Below are 17,994 nucleotides of genomic sequence, written 5' to 3'. Positions count from 1 at the left end.
GATTTTGGAGCCCAAGCAAATAAAGTCTCTCACTGTTTCCATTGTTTCCTAATCTATTTGCCATGAAGTGATGGGACTGGAGGTCATGATCTTCGTTTTTTTAATGTTGAGTTTTAAGCCAACTTTTTCACTCTCTTCTTTCACTATCACCAAGAGGCTCTTTAGTTCCTCTTCGCTTTCTGCCATAAGCACCAACCAAGGTATAAACTTACCAGTGACTCTTGAGATAAGTATGGGCTTCCCTAGTGGCTCAGACATTAAAGAATCTGCCTGCAATGCAGAAGACCGGGGTTCAATCCCTGGGTCAGGAAGATCCCCTGGAGGAAGGAATGGCTACCCATTCCAATATTCTTGCCTGGACCAGCTACAGTTCATGGGGTTGCAAGAGTAGGACATGACTAAACAGGAACTCATAAGTTGAGATAAGTATGTTTTAAAGCATGGGCTGGGCTCCTTTTTTCCAGAAGTCAGGGTGGTAGATCTGCCATTTAAGGACTAAAGAGATCTTACCACAGGATGACAGATTGTTGTTCTACTTGACGACCCTGGTACCTGACAACACCTTCACTTAGCAACAATCATTTAGCCTGTCCTGGCAGCACCCCACTGGGTTAGAAAAACCATCTTGAACCACCAGATATAAATCTAGCCCCTAGCCATTTAAATCAAATTTTCTCCCCTCTGACTTAAATGATGTTATTTGGTGTGGTTTCACCACTCTAATCAATACTACCGATGATAGTGACTGTGGTGATGCTGATAATGAGGACAAATATTTTTAAAAGGCAATCCACACTCTTTGTTTTTATTTATTTATTTTTTGAACAGAGTTAAGAAACTCTCTGGGGCATTTAAATTTTTAAAAAATTTTATTTATGTATTTTTTGGCCATGCTGGGCCTTTGTTGCTGCACACGGGCGTTCTCTAGTTGTAGGGAGAGGGCTTCTCGTTGCAGTGGCTTCTCTTGCTGTGGAGCATGAACTTGAGGGCATGCGGACTTCAGTAGTTGCAGCGTGTGGCTCAGTAGTTGTGGCACACGGGTTCAATTGCTCCACAGCAAGTGGAATCTTCCCAGATCAGGGATTGAACCCATGTCCCCTACTTTAGCAGGTGGATTCTTAACCACTGAACCACCAGGGATTTCTGCTTAAGTTCTTACTAAAGGCCAAACACCATTCTATGGACCCTACTTAATCCTCATGACTACACTGTGAGATATACAGAATTATTATCCTCATTTGACAGGTAAGAAAAGTGAGGCTCAAAGAGATTTTGTAATTTGCCCAGGAGTAAACTGTATGGTCAGAAAGATCCCCTGGAGAAGGAAACAGCAACCCACTGCAGTATATTTGTCTGGAAAATCTCACAGAGAAGCCCAGCGGGTTAGTCTATGGGGGTGCAAGAGTCCGAGACAACTGAACGGCTGAGCTCGTACACACGCACAAACTGTATGGTAGAGATAGTCTATGAAGCCAGTGACCTGTCCTTCGAATCTTTGCATTTAACTCTGCTCCTCTGTCTCCAAAGAAGCTCAAGGGACCCAGCGGCGTTCCCCAAAGGCCCTCAGGGGAGTACTGTAGGGTGTGAAGAAGCCCTTCAGGCTGGGCATGGCGCACTGTGAGGGCACAGACACGTGGAAAGCAACAAGGGGAGCTCTGAAATGTATTTGCCCTTGGCTGTGAGACTGGGCTACATCTAGAAAAGGTCAAGGATGGCCACAAGAGTAGTTTCATCACTGAGTGGGGAGCTGCCTTTCTGCTCCTCAGGGAGAAGCCCTTGTTCTCACTACTATCCTAGATGAAAAGAATGTTGCTGTGAAGAAAGGGTCCAGGTCTCTGCTCCAGGTTCCTGCTCCAGGTTCCTGAGGCTAATGGAGCTGATAAGGTTGCCTTTTGCCCATCTTGGACTGGAGCCTCAGCAAAGCCCCTTGGGCTCCAGGCCTGGTGGTGAGGGAGAAAGAGGGGAGGAATGAGAGCAGCCAAGACGGCCATGCAGGCACGTGGTCAGGACTGTGTGTAGCTGGAGGACAACATTTCTAAGTGACAAATTTACAGCCAAGCACATGGTCAGAAAAAGGGGCTTGACTCTGGGCGTGTAAAACCGGTCCCTGCTTTCCCTCTCTTAGCCTCAGATTCATCAACTACCCACTGATGTTGTGAGGAAATGAGATGGTATATACATAAGGCACTTAGCGCCGTGCTTGTCCAGCAATAATTGGGAGCTGTTGTATAAGAGCAGGGCCCTAATTCAGTCAGTGGTGAAGAGGGTCTCTAGTGGAGTGTTGTGGGACTCTGATCAACAGACCAGATGGTATAGTTGATGTGGAGAGGAGCAGCCTGTATCTAAGATTAGAGAGAGAGTAGGATCTCCTCCATTGGTCCAGTAGCTGGGATTCAACCTTCCAATGTAGGGGGCGCAGGCTCGATCCCTGACAGGGGAACTAGGGTCCTGCATGCCACATGCTGCAGCGAAAATTTAAAAAACAAAACAAAAACAGAAAAATAAACCGAAAGGAGGAGGAAACAGGAGGCACTAGAACCAGCACTGCAAACAATTTCAACAAGCTGAAATAAGCAAGAAGACACTGTTGTCCTGCGAGCTTCACGAAGGGGGAGACACCACACAAAGCAGAGGGTCAGGAAGAGACCTGACTTGACCCCAGTTCCAGTGAAAAGGATCTGAATAATTTAATTGACCACAACCTGATGGGAAATAGTCATGGGAGAGAAAGACTCCGAAGCCCAGCAGTCTTAGGCTGCATTAACAATGTGTCGTGTCCAGACTGCGGGAAATAATAGGCCTATTGTTCTCACTTGGTCAGGCCATATCTGGAATCTTACACTGCTACACTTTCAGACTGGAATCGGGCCAAGAGAGGGGACCAGCCCAGCCTCGGCTCCCAGGCATTTGTGCTAAGCACTTCCCCTGCATTTTCTGGTTTCATACTCAAAACAGGTAGTCATTTAATATCTCTACCTTATAAATGTAGGACAGTTAACTGGGTTGCCCAGGATCAATCACACAGCTGGTAAATGAAGGAGCCTGGGGCTTTTCTGAATGGGCTCCCCTTGTGCTGTCCCTCAGGGAGACTGAGCAGGCATCATTGAATACATATTTAAGTTCCTACTATGAATCAGGCCCCCAGCTAGTCAGCTGGGATACAGGAGTGAAAAAGATGTGATTCTCACCTTCTGAGAGCTCAAGGTTTGACTGGGGTCTAAATCATGTCTGATGCAGTGTAATCCCCTAGTGCTGAGGATGTTAGGGCTATGGACTCAAGCCCAGAGAGGGGCAGAGATACAAGAGTGTCACACAGCTCACGGCAGAGCCATGGGGGCCAGTCCAGGCCCTTTGCACCAGTTCAGCTGCCTCACCTTGGCTCTCAGCAGTGGCCAAGATGGGGATTTTCTAGGGCAGATGAGGAAGCTTGGTGTGGCCATCACGGGGCCACGAGACCTTATCTCTCCTGCTGGCAATAAGATTTTATGAAAGAAAAAAGAAGCCTGACATAGCAACCACAGGCACAGGATTGAGTGGCCTTTGAGTAATCACTTCACTGGTCAGTGCCAACTGGCACCCTCCCAGCCTCTTGAGTGTCTGGGAAGCCAGGAGTGATGGTGACACAAGGGACACACTGGTGGTAAAAGACTGTTTTCTGACATCTGTCTGGCCTCCCATCTTCTTTCTTTCTTTTTCTTTTGGCCAGACCCCAAGGCTTTGCAGGATCTTAATTTTCCACCAGTGATGAAGCGCCCTCAGAGTCCTAACCACTGAACCACCAGGAATTCCCCTCCCACCTTCTTTCAAGGAGCAGATTATTCAGCACTCTTTCAAATCTTTCCTTGACTGTTTCAACTCAGGGCTTCCTATATCCCAGGGCTTCTTGTTGGGGAGACAGGTTCAGCCTTCTAATTTTTGCTGAGAGGGATAGCGCGGTGCTATGAAGAGGGAAGGCTTTGAAATGGGGCAAAACCTAGCCCTGGCTCTGCCACATCACAGCTATTTCACTTCTCTGAGTTTTCCTCCCCTTAGTTGTAAAACGGAGAAGGCAATGACACCCCACTCCAGTACTCTTGCCTGGAAAATCCCATGGATGGAGGAGCCTGGTGGGCTGCAGTCCATTGGGTCGCTAAGAGTCAGACACGACTGAGCGACTTCACTTTCACTTTTCACTTTCATGCATTGGAGAAGGAAATGGCAACCCACTCCAGTGTTCTTGCCTGAAGAATCCCAGGGACTGGGGAGCCTGGTGGGCTGCCGTCTCTGGGGTGGCACAGAGTCAGACACGACTGAAGCGACTTAGCAGCAGCAGCAGCAGCAGTTGTAAAACGGAGATAATAATAGTACCACCCTCACAGGGTGGTTAAATGGCTGAAGGAGGTCCTGTCAAGCCTGGAGGAAGTTCTCCATAAAACGCTGCTGTTACTATCATTGTGTGCTAATGGCTCTGGTCTCCACTCCTTTCCACAAAGTGGGGGTTTCTGCCCGAGGCGACGCGTTGCCTCTATTGCCTGGTTACCTCAGATTGTCTTTCTCCCCTATCACGAGGACCCCAAAGATGCCACTGTCCGTAAGAAGAAATAGTCCATCTTGGGGAAAGAGAGGAGCGTCGGTTAGGAAAGTGCCAGCGCTACATACTCCAGGTTTAGAGCAGAAGGAGACTCCAGACGTTAAAGCGGGGCAGTGGGCTTTGGAGCCTCTACTTTTCCTGGACCTGCGGGTCCCAAATCATGAGGTGTAGATCTCGCTCTGGGAGAACTCACTCTGTGGGTCCGTGGGCAAGTCACTTTTAGCCTTGGGCTTCAGTTTCCTCGTGCGTGTCAGGTGGGTCTCCAGGCCTTCCCCCGAGGTTCCGCGGAGCAAGCGCAGCCGGATACGGGTTCCGGACTAGAAAACGTGGCTGGATGGCACCAGCTAGCAGGCCGGGTGGTTTGGGCAGGCGGGAGGACCGGCGGGCTCCAGGATTGGCTGGAGGCGGGGTAGCAAAGCTCCGGGATTGGCCAGATCAGAGAGGGCTGGACGAACCTTTAAGAGGCGCGGGGGGCGTGCAGGAGAGTGAGTGCTTCGCCCAGCCGCCTGCCGGGTTAACTTCTGTGCGGCGACCGAAGTGGCGGCGGCGGCTACAACTACAACGCGAGCCCGGGCGGAGCGGAGGCCCGCGGAGCAGAGGAGCATCCCGGCCTCCCGGTCCCCGGGCGGCGTGGCCCGCGGGTCATGGCCAAAGGAGAGGGCGCCGAGAGCGGCTCCGCCGCGGGACTTCTGCCCACCGGCATCCTCCAAGCCGGTGAACGCCCGGTCCAGGTGAAGGTGAGGTCCCCGCAACCCTAGGTGGAGGGTCTAGGATGGGGGGCCAGGATGAGATGGGGGCGTTCCGGGATAAGCCTGGTTCTGAGACACACTGGTCTAAGCCGGGGATAAGAACTCAGAGGTAGGAGAGAGCTCTGGGGGTGCCCTGGAGGCGGGGAGTGATGGAAAAGGTTTGTAGGCGCCAGGCCCCCCTTTTACCCACCCCAGCTCTGGGTATTTCTGGAGAGCAGCCTTACAGGCAGCTCCACGTGGTACCCGGCTCTGCCTAGCAGGTTTCCGTTCCTCTGTGATCAGCCGCTAAAGTTTGCTGCCCCAAACGGCAAGGAGACCCCAGAAATCTGGGAAACCCACCTTGGTCCCCCGTCTCTCATCTGTCTACTCCCCACCCCCACATCCTACTCTAGCTTCTCATCTCTTCGGTGAGGGCGGATCAAGTTCATTCATAAAACAAGAGCTCTGCTCTTAAAGGAGCCGCATCCGGTAGGCTCTGTGTGAGTGTAGGTATCGGCCCGCGCGTACACTTTGCGCTTTGCCTGTCTTGACTTTCGGCCCCAATCCCAGCTCTCTGGACGAAATGAAGGACCCAGTGACATCAGGAGGCCCCAGAGAGGGATCCCAGGCAATATATCTGCCTGGGAGGAGACTGCCTTTTCATTTTAATTTTATTAACCTATCTTTGGAAGGAGCCGGGGTAAGCAATTAATGCTACTGCAATGTATGAGTAATCTACTTTCCCTGGGCAACCTTAACCTCCCTAGTGCCCCACCCAGAGAGGGCCCAACCCAGCACCTAGAGGCCTTCCTACCCCACTATTCCCCAGTCCTCACAACACGATCCCCTGGGCACTGGGGGGAGGGGGACAGGGAGAGGGAGGGTAGGACATCTCCTGGGTTTGCCTGAAGGTCTGGCTGCCTCCAGGGGCCAGGGAGGCTCTGGGACAGATGGAAGGAACAGCTGTGCCTACAGCCAACTGGGCTGGGTCCTTAAAGATCTCTAGAGCTCTCACCCAGTAGGCAGGTGGGTTCTACCCTCTGAACCATGGCGGGAGCCGGGCCTGGGCTTACGCAGCTTTTGGCAGCAAGAGGATTTTCAGGTTGTGGCGGTCGGTGCCAGGTGGGGACAGGTTCACTGCTGGAGCATACTCCCCCTTCAACTTGGAAAGAAACATGACTGAGGCCTTGGGGGGAGTCATTAAGGGATGGTGCACTGATTAAGGCTCTGGGGTTGGGGTGAGGTGGCTTAGGGGCTACTTCTTCAGTATGAATTTGCCTTTTCCAGATTTTTAAAAACAGAGAAGACCTCTCTTTTCTTGTGAGAAGTGAGCTCTCCCTGGGTGGTAACAGGGCAAGGCAGACATCCTTCCTGGCAGAGTTGGTTAGAGGGATCGTCCTGGCTCTGGAAAGTTCTAGAATGGAGGCCAGTCTCGTGGGTCTCTTCATTCTTTCCTCTTCTTCCCAGAAGGAACCAAAGAAGAAAAAACAGTTGTCCATTTGCAACAAACTTTGCTATGCAGTTGGGGGAGCCCCGTACCAGGTGACGGGATGTGCCCTGGGGTTCTTCCTGCAGATCTACCTGTTGGATGTAGCTCAGGTGAGTGAGCTGAACTCCCTAGGGCTCCTCCATCATCCCAAGGTGGGAGAGACTACGGACTCTAGGCTAGGGTTTTTTTCCTCAACTGGGAAATGGGACTAGGCACCCCTACACCTCTGCCTCTCAGAGTCACAGTGGATTAGAAATAAGGCTTTGGAGAGTATCCAGAAGGGGAGTCTCTCAGCCCCAGGAGTCTTAGCTGGCAAGGTCAGGCAACTCCTCCTTGCCTGGCAAGAGCAACAGAGCCTGGAGGGGTAGGCAATGGTGTGAGAGAATAAAGCCCGCTGTGACGTTCTTAGAAGAGACTGGCACACCATGTCCCCAGCTGGACGGCAGTCAGCTGGCTTGGCTCAGGGGTTAGTGGATGTTGTCAGGCCTGTGGACGAGGTGCATCCCACCTTCACCTAAGGAGCAGAGGCATGTAAGTGGACAGAGGGGCCCTCACAGGGTACTTAGGGTGTCACAGGGCTCCTCGGCCAGCAGCCTGGCATCCTGAGAATTTACCTTGTCTGGTGCAAGAGTAGGAGGCCAAACTGCCAAAGCTTTCAGGATGCACACACCGGCTGCCTTTTGCATGTAACTTCTGACTTTGCAAACAAGGCATCTTAGTGGTATTTACTTACAGATGGCAAACCCTGAGCCCCAGAAAGGACAAATGATTCCCTTTAAGTGGCTAGTTTTCAAGCAACTCCCATGCCCTGGATCCTAAGTTGGGTGCAGATATGACTAACCCCCTGTCAAAATGTAAAAAGTTAGAAAAGTCAGGTGAGGAAAGTCCTCTCCATCTTCTTGGAGTGATAGTAATAGTGATAGTTATAGCTGAGCCTTGATGAATGAAGAAGAGTCCAGAAAAATTGTCTATAAGCCGAGAAGTTCTGGGGGCAGAGGTATAACTTTGCTGGGTAGTGATAGTGACAGCCTACTTTCTTGACATTTTTTTCTATTTAATCCTTTTTCCACATCCAAGATAGAGCTCGACCCTGTAAGACAGGGATCATAACACCATTATACAGGTGGGAAAACTGAGGGCCACTGTGGTGACCCAGCAAGTGCTATCTCTGCTTTTATTTGGCTGCACTGGGTCTTAGTTACACTTAGTTGCAGTATGTGGGATCTTATTCTCCCTCCAGGAATCAAACCTGGGCCCCCTGCATTGTGAGCATAGAGTGTTAGCCACTAGACCACTAGGGAAGTCCCTCAGATGCTTGTTCTGGCATCAAGTGGTTAGGGGCTTGTGAGAGGGAGACAAAGAAATGCAATCTCGATTCATTGTAATTGATGAGTTTTCAAGGGCAGTGGAGGGGAGGACAGAAGGGGGCAGATCTGGCAAAGTTTCTCAGGAGACACACAGTACCACTGCTAATGGGGAACTGTTGTCATTATTAATAAGGCAAATGATGATGCTTGAGGCCTGGGTAGGAGCAGTACAGGGTCCTAATGGCCTGGCTGAAGTGGGGAGGGAGCCGTGCTTTTGCCCATCAGTGAGGGTTGAGGTTGCCCGTCAGATGAAGGAAGAGGGAGTTATCTTTTTTCCTGTTACTTATCCCAGGTGGATCCTTTCTCTGCTTCCATCATCCTGTTCGTGGGCCGAGCTTGGGATGCCATCACAGACCCCCTGGTGGGCTTCTGCATTAGCAAATCTCCCTGGACCCGTCTGGGCCGCCTCATGCCCTGGTGAGTAGAAGATGCTCCTTCACGGTGGTAGAAGGTGGGACCTCTGGTTTGTCATAGACTGGGAGGTGAGAAGAAGGGATGATGGCAAAAGCCTCAGCAGGGCCTTAGCTGGCCCAGTCATGGGCACTGGAACTCTTGCCAGTTCAGGCTGGTCTAGCTGTTAGACTGAGCAGATTCCCCTGTCTCAGGCCCCATTCCTCCCCGAGGTCCTTTCCCTTCCATGAAACTGGAATTCTAACCTCTTCCACTCCATCACTGCCTATAGTGGTTGAAAGGTTACACTCTGGAGCCAGCCTGCCTCAGTTTTAATACCAAGTTGACCACTTATAGCTGTACCACCTTGGGCAAGACATTTAACACTTCAGCCTCAAGTTCCTTCATCTGCCCAGAGGAGATAATAATTATGTCTTCCTCACTGGGTTGTGGTGAAAATTAAATTTTATAATATATAATGTACTTGGCTTCCCTGGTGGCTCAGACAGTAAAGAATCTGCCTGCAGTGCGGGAGATGTGGGTTCGATCCCTGGGTTGGGAAGAGCCTCTGGAGAAGGGAATGGCAACCCACTCCAGTATTCTTGCCTGGGGAATTCCATGGACAGAGGAGCCTGGTGGGCTACAGTCCATGGGTTTGCAGAGTCGGACACGGCTGAGTGACTAATATACTCACAGGACATATAATGTATTAGAACGGTGCCTGACGCATAGTAAGTGATGTATAACCGGGCACCACTGCAGAGTGGCTCCTGGAGGTGGGGCACGGGTGGATGGTAAAACCAAGAATGGAAGTGCATAACCTCTGGCTTCTTGGACCCTGAGAACGACCTTTTCCTTTGATACAAAGCCTACACTCCTCAGCTTCAGACTGTGAGGCAGGGTTGGGGGAGGTGGTGCCACAGATCAGACGGCAAAGGCAGGCACAGGCGACCAGGCCGGAGCTCTGGTTCCCTCCAGGACATCCTGCTTGGTGGCTGGGGGGAGGAGGACATACCCCTTTCATCTCTGGCCCATCCAGGCTCAAGTGGGCGCCTTCCTGCCCCAGGGGCGCACATACCTGGTCTTCAAGGCCTTCAAAGCTCTTCCCACAGTCCCTGCCCCCCCACCACAGCTTCCTTTCCCACGAGGCCCCCCTCCCTCCAAAATCCCGCCAGCCCCTGGCGAAGGCCCAGGTTGAGGCCTTTGATCCAGGCTTCGGGGCCAGGGGACAGGAGAGCCTGCCTTACCTGCGCAGGATGCTGGGGCTCCCAGGGAGCCGGCCCCAGGGGCCCTGTACCCGCCTGTACCCGCAGCCCCTTGTACCCGCCTCCCTGGCAGCCGGTGAGGGGCGGGGCTCTGCTGCCACATCGCCTCATGAGGCACAGCCAATGGCAGGCAGCCGCTCAGGCCAGCCCGAGGCAGCAGTAACCCCGGGTTACTTTCAGTCACAGTTGGTTCCTCAGTATTTTGGCGAGGGCTGCCAGAGGAGCCCTTGTTCTGGGAGGACTGGGGAGGGGAGGGGAGGGGTGGGGTGGGGTGGGGCGAGGCAGGGGGAGGGGAGGAAGCCCTCCCTGTGGGAGGTAGGACCTGAGGCCACCTTGCCTGCCTGGGCAGGTGTGGCAGCAGGCTTGGTGAAGTAGCTGAGGGCCCTTCGGGCTGGTTTCTGATTTGATGCCTGTCTCTGGACATGTCCTCAGCTGTCTGGGTGGGACCTCCTGGCAGTATCTCTCTGAGTGGTCCCCCACCCTCGTCTGAGTGCCTCCGGACGGCTGCCATGGATACACGTGACCCAACTCTCCATCCATACCTGTTAGGACCTGGGAGCCCTTCTCCTTCCAGTGTAAGAAGAGGCTGGGCCTTCCAGGGGTTCCTGAGCCCTGGGACGCCCCTCTCCTCCTAGGCCTCAGATCAGCCCCTGCCCTCAGTCAGCGTTTATGTCTTCCTTTTCAGAGCAGGAAGACTTTGGCAAACACTTTCCTGGAGTTCCAAGGCTGTCCAGTGAGGGGCAGGGTGTTGGCAGGGCTGGACCTGAGGGCGGAGTCCCAGCCCAGGGCTTTGCAGCTCCTGAAGTCTCCTGCTGGGCTTTCCTGGCGTGATAATCACAGCACGCACTGTGTCCCACGCGCTGTTGTTTAATATTAACTACTTCAACCCAGTGACGCAGAGCCCAAGTCCTTACAATGGCCTGTAGAGCCCTGGTATCCCATCTCCTCTCCAAGCTCATCTCCTAATTCCATTTTCCATACTCCGGCCCCCTGATCTTGCTACTCCCCAGACCTGCTGGGGCACATTTCCGGCCTGAGCACCCTTGCCTTGCAAGCTCTGCAAGGCCAACTCCCTCTCATCTTGGCACAGAGGTCACCTTCTCAATGAGGGCAACTTTGGCCACTTGGCTATGGATTGTACCCCTATACTCTTAATCCCCTTCAGCCTGCTTTCTATTTTCCACAGCACTTAATTACCATCTAATATGTAGCTTTTGTGTATGTGTGGATAAAATACACTATTTAAAAATTTGTAAATTGACCATTTTAGCCATTTTCAAGTGTACAATCCAGTGGCATTAAGTATGGTCACACTGTTGCACGACCATCTCCAGAACTTTTTCCAAACTGAAACTCTGTACCCATTAAACACTAACTCTTCATTCCTTCTTCCCCTCTAGCCCCTGGCAACCAATTGTCTTCTGTCTGTGAATCTGACTCATACCAGATTTGTCTTTCTGTGTTACTTCTGGGTTTATATTGTAGCATGTCTCAGAATTTCATCCCTTTTTAAAGCTGGAGAGTACCTATCTTAGGTTTTTTTTGGTGTTTGCCAACTAGCATGTGAATGTCATGAGGGCAGTGACTTGTCTGTTTTGTTTCCTGATATATTAGAATAGCGCTCAGCTCAGAGTTAGCACTTGAATATTTCTTGAGTAAACGTTGAAGGTGAGGTCGGTGTTCTTACTACTCTCATTTTACAGATGAGAAAATGAGTCTCAGAGAAGTTAAGTAACTTGCCCAAGACCAAGTTATTAATAGTTAGTAGTAGAACCAGAACTGGATCCCTGAATTGCGGCCCCTTCTTCTAACCACGGGTCTTGGTTCTCAGCCGCCTTTTCTTTTTTTTTTTAAGATTTTATTTATTTTATGTTTGACAGCACTGGGTCTTGGGTGCTGCACACAGGCGTTCTCCAGTTGCAGTGAACAGGGACCTCTCTCTAGCTGCAGTTCATGGGCTTCTCATGGTGGTGGGCTTGCTTCTCTTGTTGCGGAGCACAGGCTCAGTAGTGGGGCATGGGTTCCGTTGCTCTGCGGCATGTGGGATCTTTCTGGACCATGGGATTCATATGTGGAGAGGCAGACCTTTGCCCCCGCCAACCCCACTTATAGTTATTTCACGGGGCCCAGTCCTCCCTTGTGGCCGCCCCAGAAGGAAATCTTCCCCTGGAGTTGGCCTCCCTTCACCCTGTGTGTACACATAATGGTGAGAACCCCAGCATTGGGGCTGCTCCTTCTCCCCAAAGTCGCAGCCTCCATTCTCATTCCCCAGCCCATAGAAAGCCCCTGTCTCTAGAGCCTTAACCCCTGGGGAAAGACAGTCAAGACTCAGGAGGGTCTGACCTGCTGCTCCGTGCTCGGGATTGTAGGCCAGAACCCTGTCTCAGTCTGCCCTTCCAGGGTTGGCCATCAGTACCTTCCCGGATACCCTGGGGTGTGTGGATCCAGAGGGAGGACTTTCCTTCCCACCGGACACCCTGTGGGGCTGCTGAAGAGTCCAGGCCAGGCCCGAATCCTGGGGTTTTGGCATCCAGCCCCCGCTCAGACTCTCCCCTTCCTCAGGATCACCTTCTCCACACCCCTGGCCATCATCGCCTACTTCCTCATCTGGTTCGTGCCCGACTTCCACCAGGGCCAGACCCTGTGGTACTTGCTTTTCTACTGCCTCTTTGAAACGCTGGTCACGGTGAGTGTGGGCAGCGGGAAGGAAGTCCCTGGGGCCTCCGGGGTTGGTGCCCAAAGCCACATCTGTCTGTCCATCGTCTGACTGGCCGAGGGCCTCTCTTCCATGCCAGTGTTTCCACGTTCCCTACTCAGCTCTCACCATGTTCATCAGCACGGAGCAGAGTGAGCGCGATTCTGCCACTGCCTATCGTAAGTTTCCCCAGCCCACTGATCCCACCCACCAGGGACCCAGGGTCCGCCACTCCTTGACTCTCCTCCCATGTTTCTTCCCTTCCGGGCTCAGCTCTCTGCTCTTGGGAGAAGGTGTGAAACCATACTAAAAAATAACTGATTCTTCTCTTGAGACCAGAGAGGTACAAGGACCAGGCAGAGGTCACACAGCAAGGCCACAAGTTTAAGCCAAGATGCCATCTATCCTACCACCCTATAACCATTCCATCTGGAGCTGTTTCCATCTCTTGGGGCTAGAGCTTCTGGGGCTTCTATCCATCTGACCTTCCTCCCTGGGGGCCCGCAAGCCTTGCGGCCCTTCCAAAGGACTTCTTTTTTTCTGCTCAGGGATGACCGTGGAGGTATTAGGTACAGTGCTGGGCACAGCAATCCAGGGGCAGATCGTGGGCCAAGCAGATTCGCCTTGTATCCCGGATGGCAATGCTTCTACAGTCAATCGCACGCAGAGCTCCACTTCGATCAAAGAAACGGTGAGTCCTTGGCAGGGCAGGGATGGGGGAAGATGAGGAATGATGGGGTGGTTTGCAGTTATCCTCAGAATAGTAATAATGGCTAGTGTTGGGAATTTGTTGGGAATTTGTTACATACAGTTTTAATATGCCCACTTTGCAAATAAGGCAACTGATGCACTGAGAGGCTAAATAATTTGTCCAATGTAATATAGCTAGTGAGTTGCAGAAACTAGCTTTCGGAAGATTTGAACTGTGGGCTTTCAGACTCCACATCCTGGCCTCCTTAGAGTTTTGTTCATCTGGGCTTTTTCCAGCCTTGGGAAGCAGCAGTAGGCCCAGGCTAACTTTCCCATTTCACAGATGGAGACAGAGAGGCCCCCAGAGAAGGGACTGGTCCAAGGTCATTGAGTAGAGCTGCTGGGCGCTGGGATGAAATGAGACTGACTGTGTCCCTATGTGATCTCTACCTGCTTTAACAGCAAAATGCATACCTGCTGGCGGCAGGAGTCATCGCCTCCATCTATGTCATCTGTGCTGTCATCCTGACCCTGGGCGTGCGGGAGCAGAGAGGTGAGGGGTCCCAGGGCGGGGTGCAGGTCCCATCGTGGGGCAGTTTTTGTCCTTCTGCCTGGGCCTCAGACTCTAGGAGGGGCCTCTGCTCCTGCTCACTGTCCCCTCTGGCCCCCAGAATCCTACGAGACTCAGCAGACCAAGCAGATGGCCTTCTTTCAGGGCCTCCGGCTGGTCATGAGCCATGGGCCGTACATCAAGCTTATCGCTGGCTTCCTCTTCACCTCCTTGGCTTTCATGGTGAGTGGGGCTCTGATACGCTCAGCCTGATGGGGGAGTGCAATAGAGGATGGGCTAGGCCTTAGAATGTGACAGGGCCTGAGGGACAGGTGGAATGGGGGTGGGATGAGCAGAGGTCCCCCGAGCACATGAAGAGTCTTCGAGGCTCAGCTCCATCATCACCTGTTTCTTTGTCTTTTTTCCTGCTACACCGTCCTGGCCCCCAGCTGGTGGAGGGGAACTTTGCCTTGTTTTGTACCTATACCTTGGGCTTTCGGAACGAATTCCAGAATCTGCTCCTGGCAATCATGGTGCGTGTGGGGCCCCAAGGGTGGCTGAAGGGGCTTAGGTTGTGAGATGGTTCATTGGATAGCCAGAGGATGTTTCCCAGACTGGCCCAAGATCGTGAGGGATGAGGGAGGCTTCTCAGAACATTTGGATCTGACCTACAATGGCTTAGGTAGGACTATGAAAGAGTTTGGATACATATATCAAATCTTTATTGGGATTTCCCTGGTGGTCCAGTGGCTAAGACTCCACATTCCCAATGCAGGGGTCCTGGGTTCAATCCCTGGCCGGGGAACTATCTCCCACATGCCGCCACTGAAGATCCTGTAACTAAGAGTTTGCATGCTGCAACTGTGGGGGGAAAAAAAAAGATCCCACATGCTGCAACTAAGACCTGGTACAGCCAAATAAATATTTTAAAAATATCTTTATATTGTACACCTTGAACTAGTAACTAGTACAATGTTCTTGTCAATTATATCTCAGTAACACTGGGGGAAAAAGAAAGGATTGGGGTTAGATGTTCAAGTAGAAAGCATAGCGAAAGCAAAGACGTGGAGGCCAGAACTTGGAGTTCTGCACTCAGAGGGCAGCAGATAAGATCAGGACTTTGTCCCAGCTCCTTGAAGAGCCATCAGCTGCCGTGGAGCAATCCAGGTGATGGCATCTGGCTGCTCCTGGTCAGGGCTAGCAACACCTTTTGGAGTCCTAGGAAGGACAAGAGGGATTCCAGGGCTCTAACCCACTTCCTTCACCCCTTTGCCCCTCCATAGTTCTCAGCCACAGTCACCATCCCCATCTGGCAGTGGTTCCTAACCCGGTTTGGCAAAAAGACAGCTGTATACGTTGGAATCTCGGTGAGTGAGACTGAAGGAGTAGGGCCTGGGCTGGCCTGGGAATTACTGCTGGGAGCTTCTCAGCTGACTCACCTTCCTACACCCACTCTCCTAGTCAGCAGTGCCATTTCTCATCTTGGTGGCCCTCATGGAGAGTAACCTGATTGTCACATACGTGGTGGCTGTGGCAGCCGGCATCAGTGTTGCAGCTGCCTTCTTACTACCGTGGTAAGTGTGTGTGTGTATATATATATATATATATGCCCACCTTGGTATGTTCCCTAGCCTCCCAGCTCCCCAGTTCAGAAACTCCTTAGGGAGAATCTGTGGGACTTCTCTTTCTGCAGGTCCAGGTTGGGAGTGGGGCAGGTCCTCCCAGTATAACTGTACAGATTGTGAACTGCTTGAGCACACCTAGTCAGGATGGGAAATGGAGGTTCAAACCCTGTACTTTACTTGCCCAGCTGAGCAGCTACATGTGTGGCTACTTCATCTCAGAGGAAGAGGCCTTCCTTTTTGAGTCACATGAAGTTGCCATGTCGTCACTGAACTGTGTGTGTGTACTATAGAACCGCCAGCTCCCAGAGCGCTCTTATTGACCTGGACCACACGGGCTAGTGGGGGCCTGGGGTTGCTAGGTGGGAGGGTGCTCACGGCTGCCCCCACTGTGTGCAGGTCTATGCTGCCCGACGTCATTGATGACTTCCACTTGAAGCAGCCCCACATCCACGGGACCGAGCCCATCTTCTTCTCCTTCTACGTCTTCTTCACCAAGTTTGCCTCTGGAGTCTCTCTGGGCATCTCCACCCTCAGTCTGGAGTGAGTGGGGTGGGGGTCTGGGTAATGCTGGGCAGGGGCAGGCCCCAGGTGCCCCCTCCTCACCACTCCCCTAACCATTGGGCCCCACAGCTTCACCGGGTACCAGACCCGTGGCTGCTCCCAGCCGGCACGTGTCAAGGTCACGCTGAAGATGCTGGTGACCGTGGCTCCCATGGTCCTCATCCTCCTGGGCCTGCTGCTCTTCAAGCTGTACCCCATTGACGAGGAGAAGCGGCGGCAGAACAAGAAGGCCCTGCAGGCTCTGAGGTGAGTGGGCAAGAATGGTTGGCGGACAAAAGGGCGTCATGCAGTCTAAGCCCTTGAAAAGTGCCTCCTGGAGAAGCCAAGCTCGGATCTGCCTCCCACACATCTTCCCCTCCACCGCTTCTCCTCTGCCCTTCCCCTCTGCCAATTCATCACAATGGCAGTTGATGTATCTTTTTTTTTTTTACTATTTTATTTTTAAAAAATATTTATTTATTTGGCTGCATCGTCTTTGTTGCAGCACCCAGAATCTTTGTTGCCGCATGCAGGCTGCTCTAGTCATGGCATGCCACCTCTCTAGTTGCAGTATGCGGGCTTAGTTGCCCCTCAGTATGTGGGATCTTAGCTCCTCAACTAGGGATCGAATTGATGAGTCTCCAGATGCCAGGAAGGGAGCTAAAGACTACATTCCCTTGCATTGGAGGGTAGATTCTTAACCACTGGACCACTGGGGAAGTCTCCTAGTTAATGTTTTCTTGAGCCCTTTGCTGTCTGCTTATGCTGAGTGGTTTTACGTTTATTCATTCAACAGGTACCTATATGGGAAGCCTGTGTGTCAGGCCTTGGTCTAGTGAATGATACAAACAAAAGTCCCTGTCACCTAAGGGGGTTTACATTTTAGAGAGTGTACCCATTATCTCCTGTAGTCATCTTAATAGCCTTGGGCGTCAGAGATTCCTGTGATTTTCACTCAGCAGATGAAGAAACTGCGGGTGATAAGGGGCAGACGTGGGGTTTGAGCCCCTGTATTCTAACTCCAGAGCCCACACTCTTCATAGCTCTCCTGGCATGCAGGACCTCAGTATGAAGACCAGAGAGCCGGGTGGAGTGAGTTATGCCAGCTCATCAACCCGCCCAGGCCAGGATGTAGTACTGGAGCTTGGAGTGCCTTGAGGGCAGCAGGAACAGTGAACAAACCTAGCAGTAGTTTCTGGGCTGAGAGTGGGAGTGAACACCATCCTGTGATTTAGACTAACCTGGCAGTCAGCTAAGCCTGCAGAGCCAAGATCCCTCGGGGAACAAGCAGGTGAGTAAGGATGCTTCCTCCAACCCGTCTCCTCTGCTTCTTGCAGGGAAGAGGCCAGCAGCTCAGGCTGCTCTGACACAGACTCTACAGAACTGGCCAGCATCCTCTAGTGCCTACTGGATGGCCCGAAGCCGCTATATCCAGGGCCTGGGTCACCAGGCCACATGAGGAATCGAGGCCTGCTTGCCTGTTCCCTGAATAGCTGGTCTCCAGATGCCAGGAAGGGAGCTAAAGACTTCATAGTAAGCGACCCAGGACACCTCCTGTGCCTATCATGGGGCAGGCATCAGACGCCCTGTGACCACCCTAGGGGCCAAGCCCAGGGACTGCTACTGTGAATATGCCAAGGACTGATTGGGCCTAGCCTGGAACACTAATGTAGAAACGTTGTATACAGAGACTAATTAATAACTTAATGACCATGTAAATAGCAGTGTGTATGTATGTATATGTCTGTGAGCTATTAATGTTATTAATTTTCATAAAAGCTGGAAAACTGAGCTGCCTGTTTCTGCCTTTGTTCTCAGCAACTCACGGAGCCCTTCTGTTCCAGGATGCAGAGGGTGGGAGGGAGCCAGAATGTTGTGGAGGTGTAACAACAGCATTGGCTAACATTTACTAAATACCTGTCTGTACCAGGCCCAGGTGTGGAAGTGTTCTCTCACCTTGGTGGCGTTCTCACTTAATCCTGGAAACCACTGTGCTGGGTCAGGACTGTCCTTATTTTATTTTATTAGTATTTTTAAATGTTTTGGCTATGTGGCATGTGGGATCTTAGTTCTCCAACCAGGGTT

General features: G+C 52.0%; 1 protein-coding gene across 1 annotated transcript; it reads left to right on the top strand.

Annotated features, from left to right (window-relative positions):
• The first annotated feature begins 5,044 nt into the window (after positions 1-5,044).
• Positions 5,045-17,700, top strand: MFSD2A (major facilitator superfamily domain containing 2A). The gene is made up of 14 exons (XM_040231579.1): positions 5,045-5,307; positions 6,766-6,897; positions 8,447-8,571; positions 12,372-12,495; positions 12,605-12,683; positions 13,053-13,195; positions 13,657-13,747; positions 13,866-13,987; positions 14,194-14,277; positions 15,028-15,111; positions 15,206-15,318; positions 15,766-15,909; positions 16,000-16,176; positions 17,247-17,700. The coding sequence occupies exons 1-14, from the start codon at positions 5,215-5,217 to the stop codon at positions 17,308-17,310; spliced, it is 1,575 nt and encodes a 524-aa protein (XP_040087513.1). The 5' UTR covers positions 5,045-5,214; the 3' UTR covers positions 17,311-17,700.
• The last annotated feature ends 294 nt before the right edge of the window (positions 17,701-17,994 follow it).

This window comes from Oryx dammah, unplaced genomic scaffold (genome assembly GCF_014754425.2).
Source record: "Oryx dammah isolate SB20612 unplaced genomic scaffold, SCBI_Odam_1.1 HiC_scaffold_28, whole genome shotgun sequence".
NCBI lineage: Eukaryota > Metazoa > Chordata > Mammalia > Artiodactyla > Bovidae > Oryx > Oryx dammah.
This window is presented reverse-complemented; position numbering and strand designations above follow the sequence as displayed.

Excerpts from the sequence above, each read along its gene's own strand:
- MFSD2A (XM_040231579.1), top strand. The coding sequence starts at position 5,215 with ATGGCCAAAGGAGAGGGCGCCGAGAGCGGCTCCGCCGCGGGACTTCTG. Across the intron at positions 13,748-13,865 it reads GGGCGTGCGGGAGCAGAGAG|AATCCTACGAGACTCAGCAG; the intron begins GTGAGGGGTCCC and ends TCTGGCCCCCAG. Across the intron at positions 16,177-17,246 it reads AAGGCCCTGCAGGCTCTGAG|GGAAGAGGCCAGCAGCTCAG; the intron begins GTGAGTGGGCAA and ends TGCTTCTTGCAG.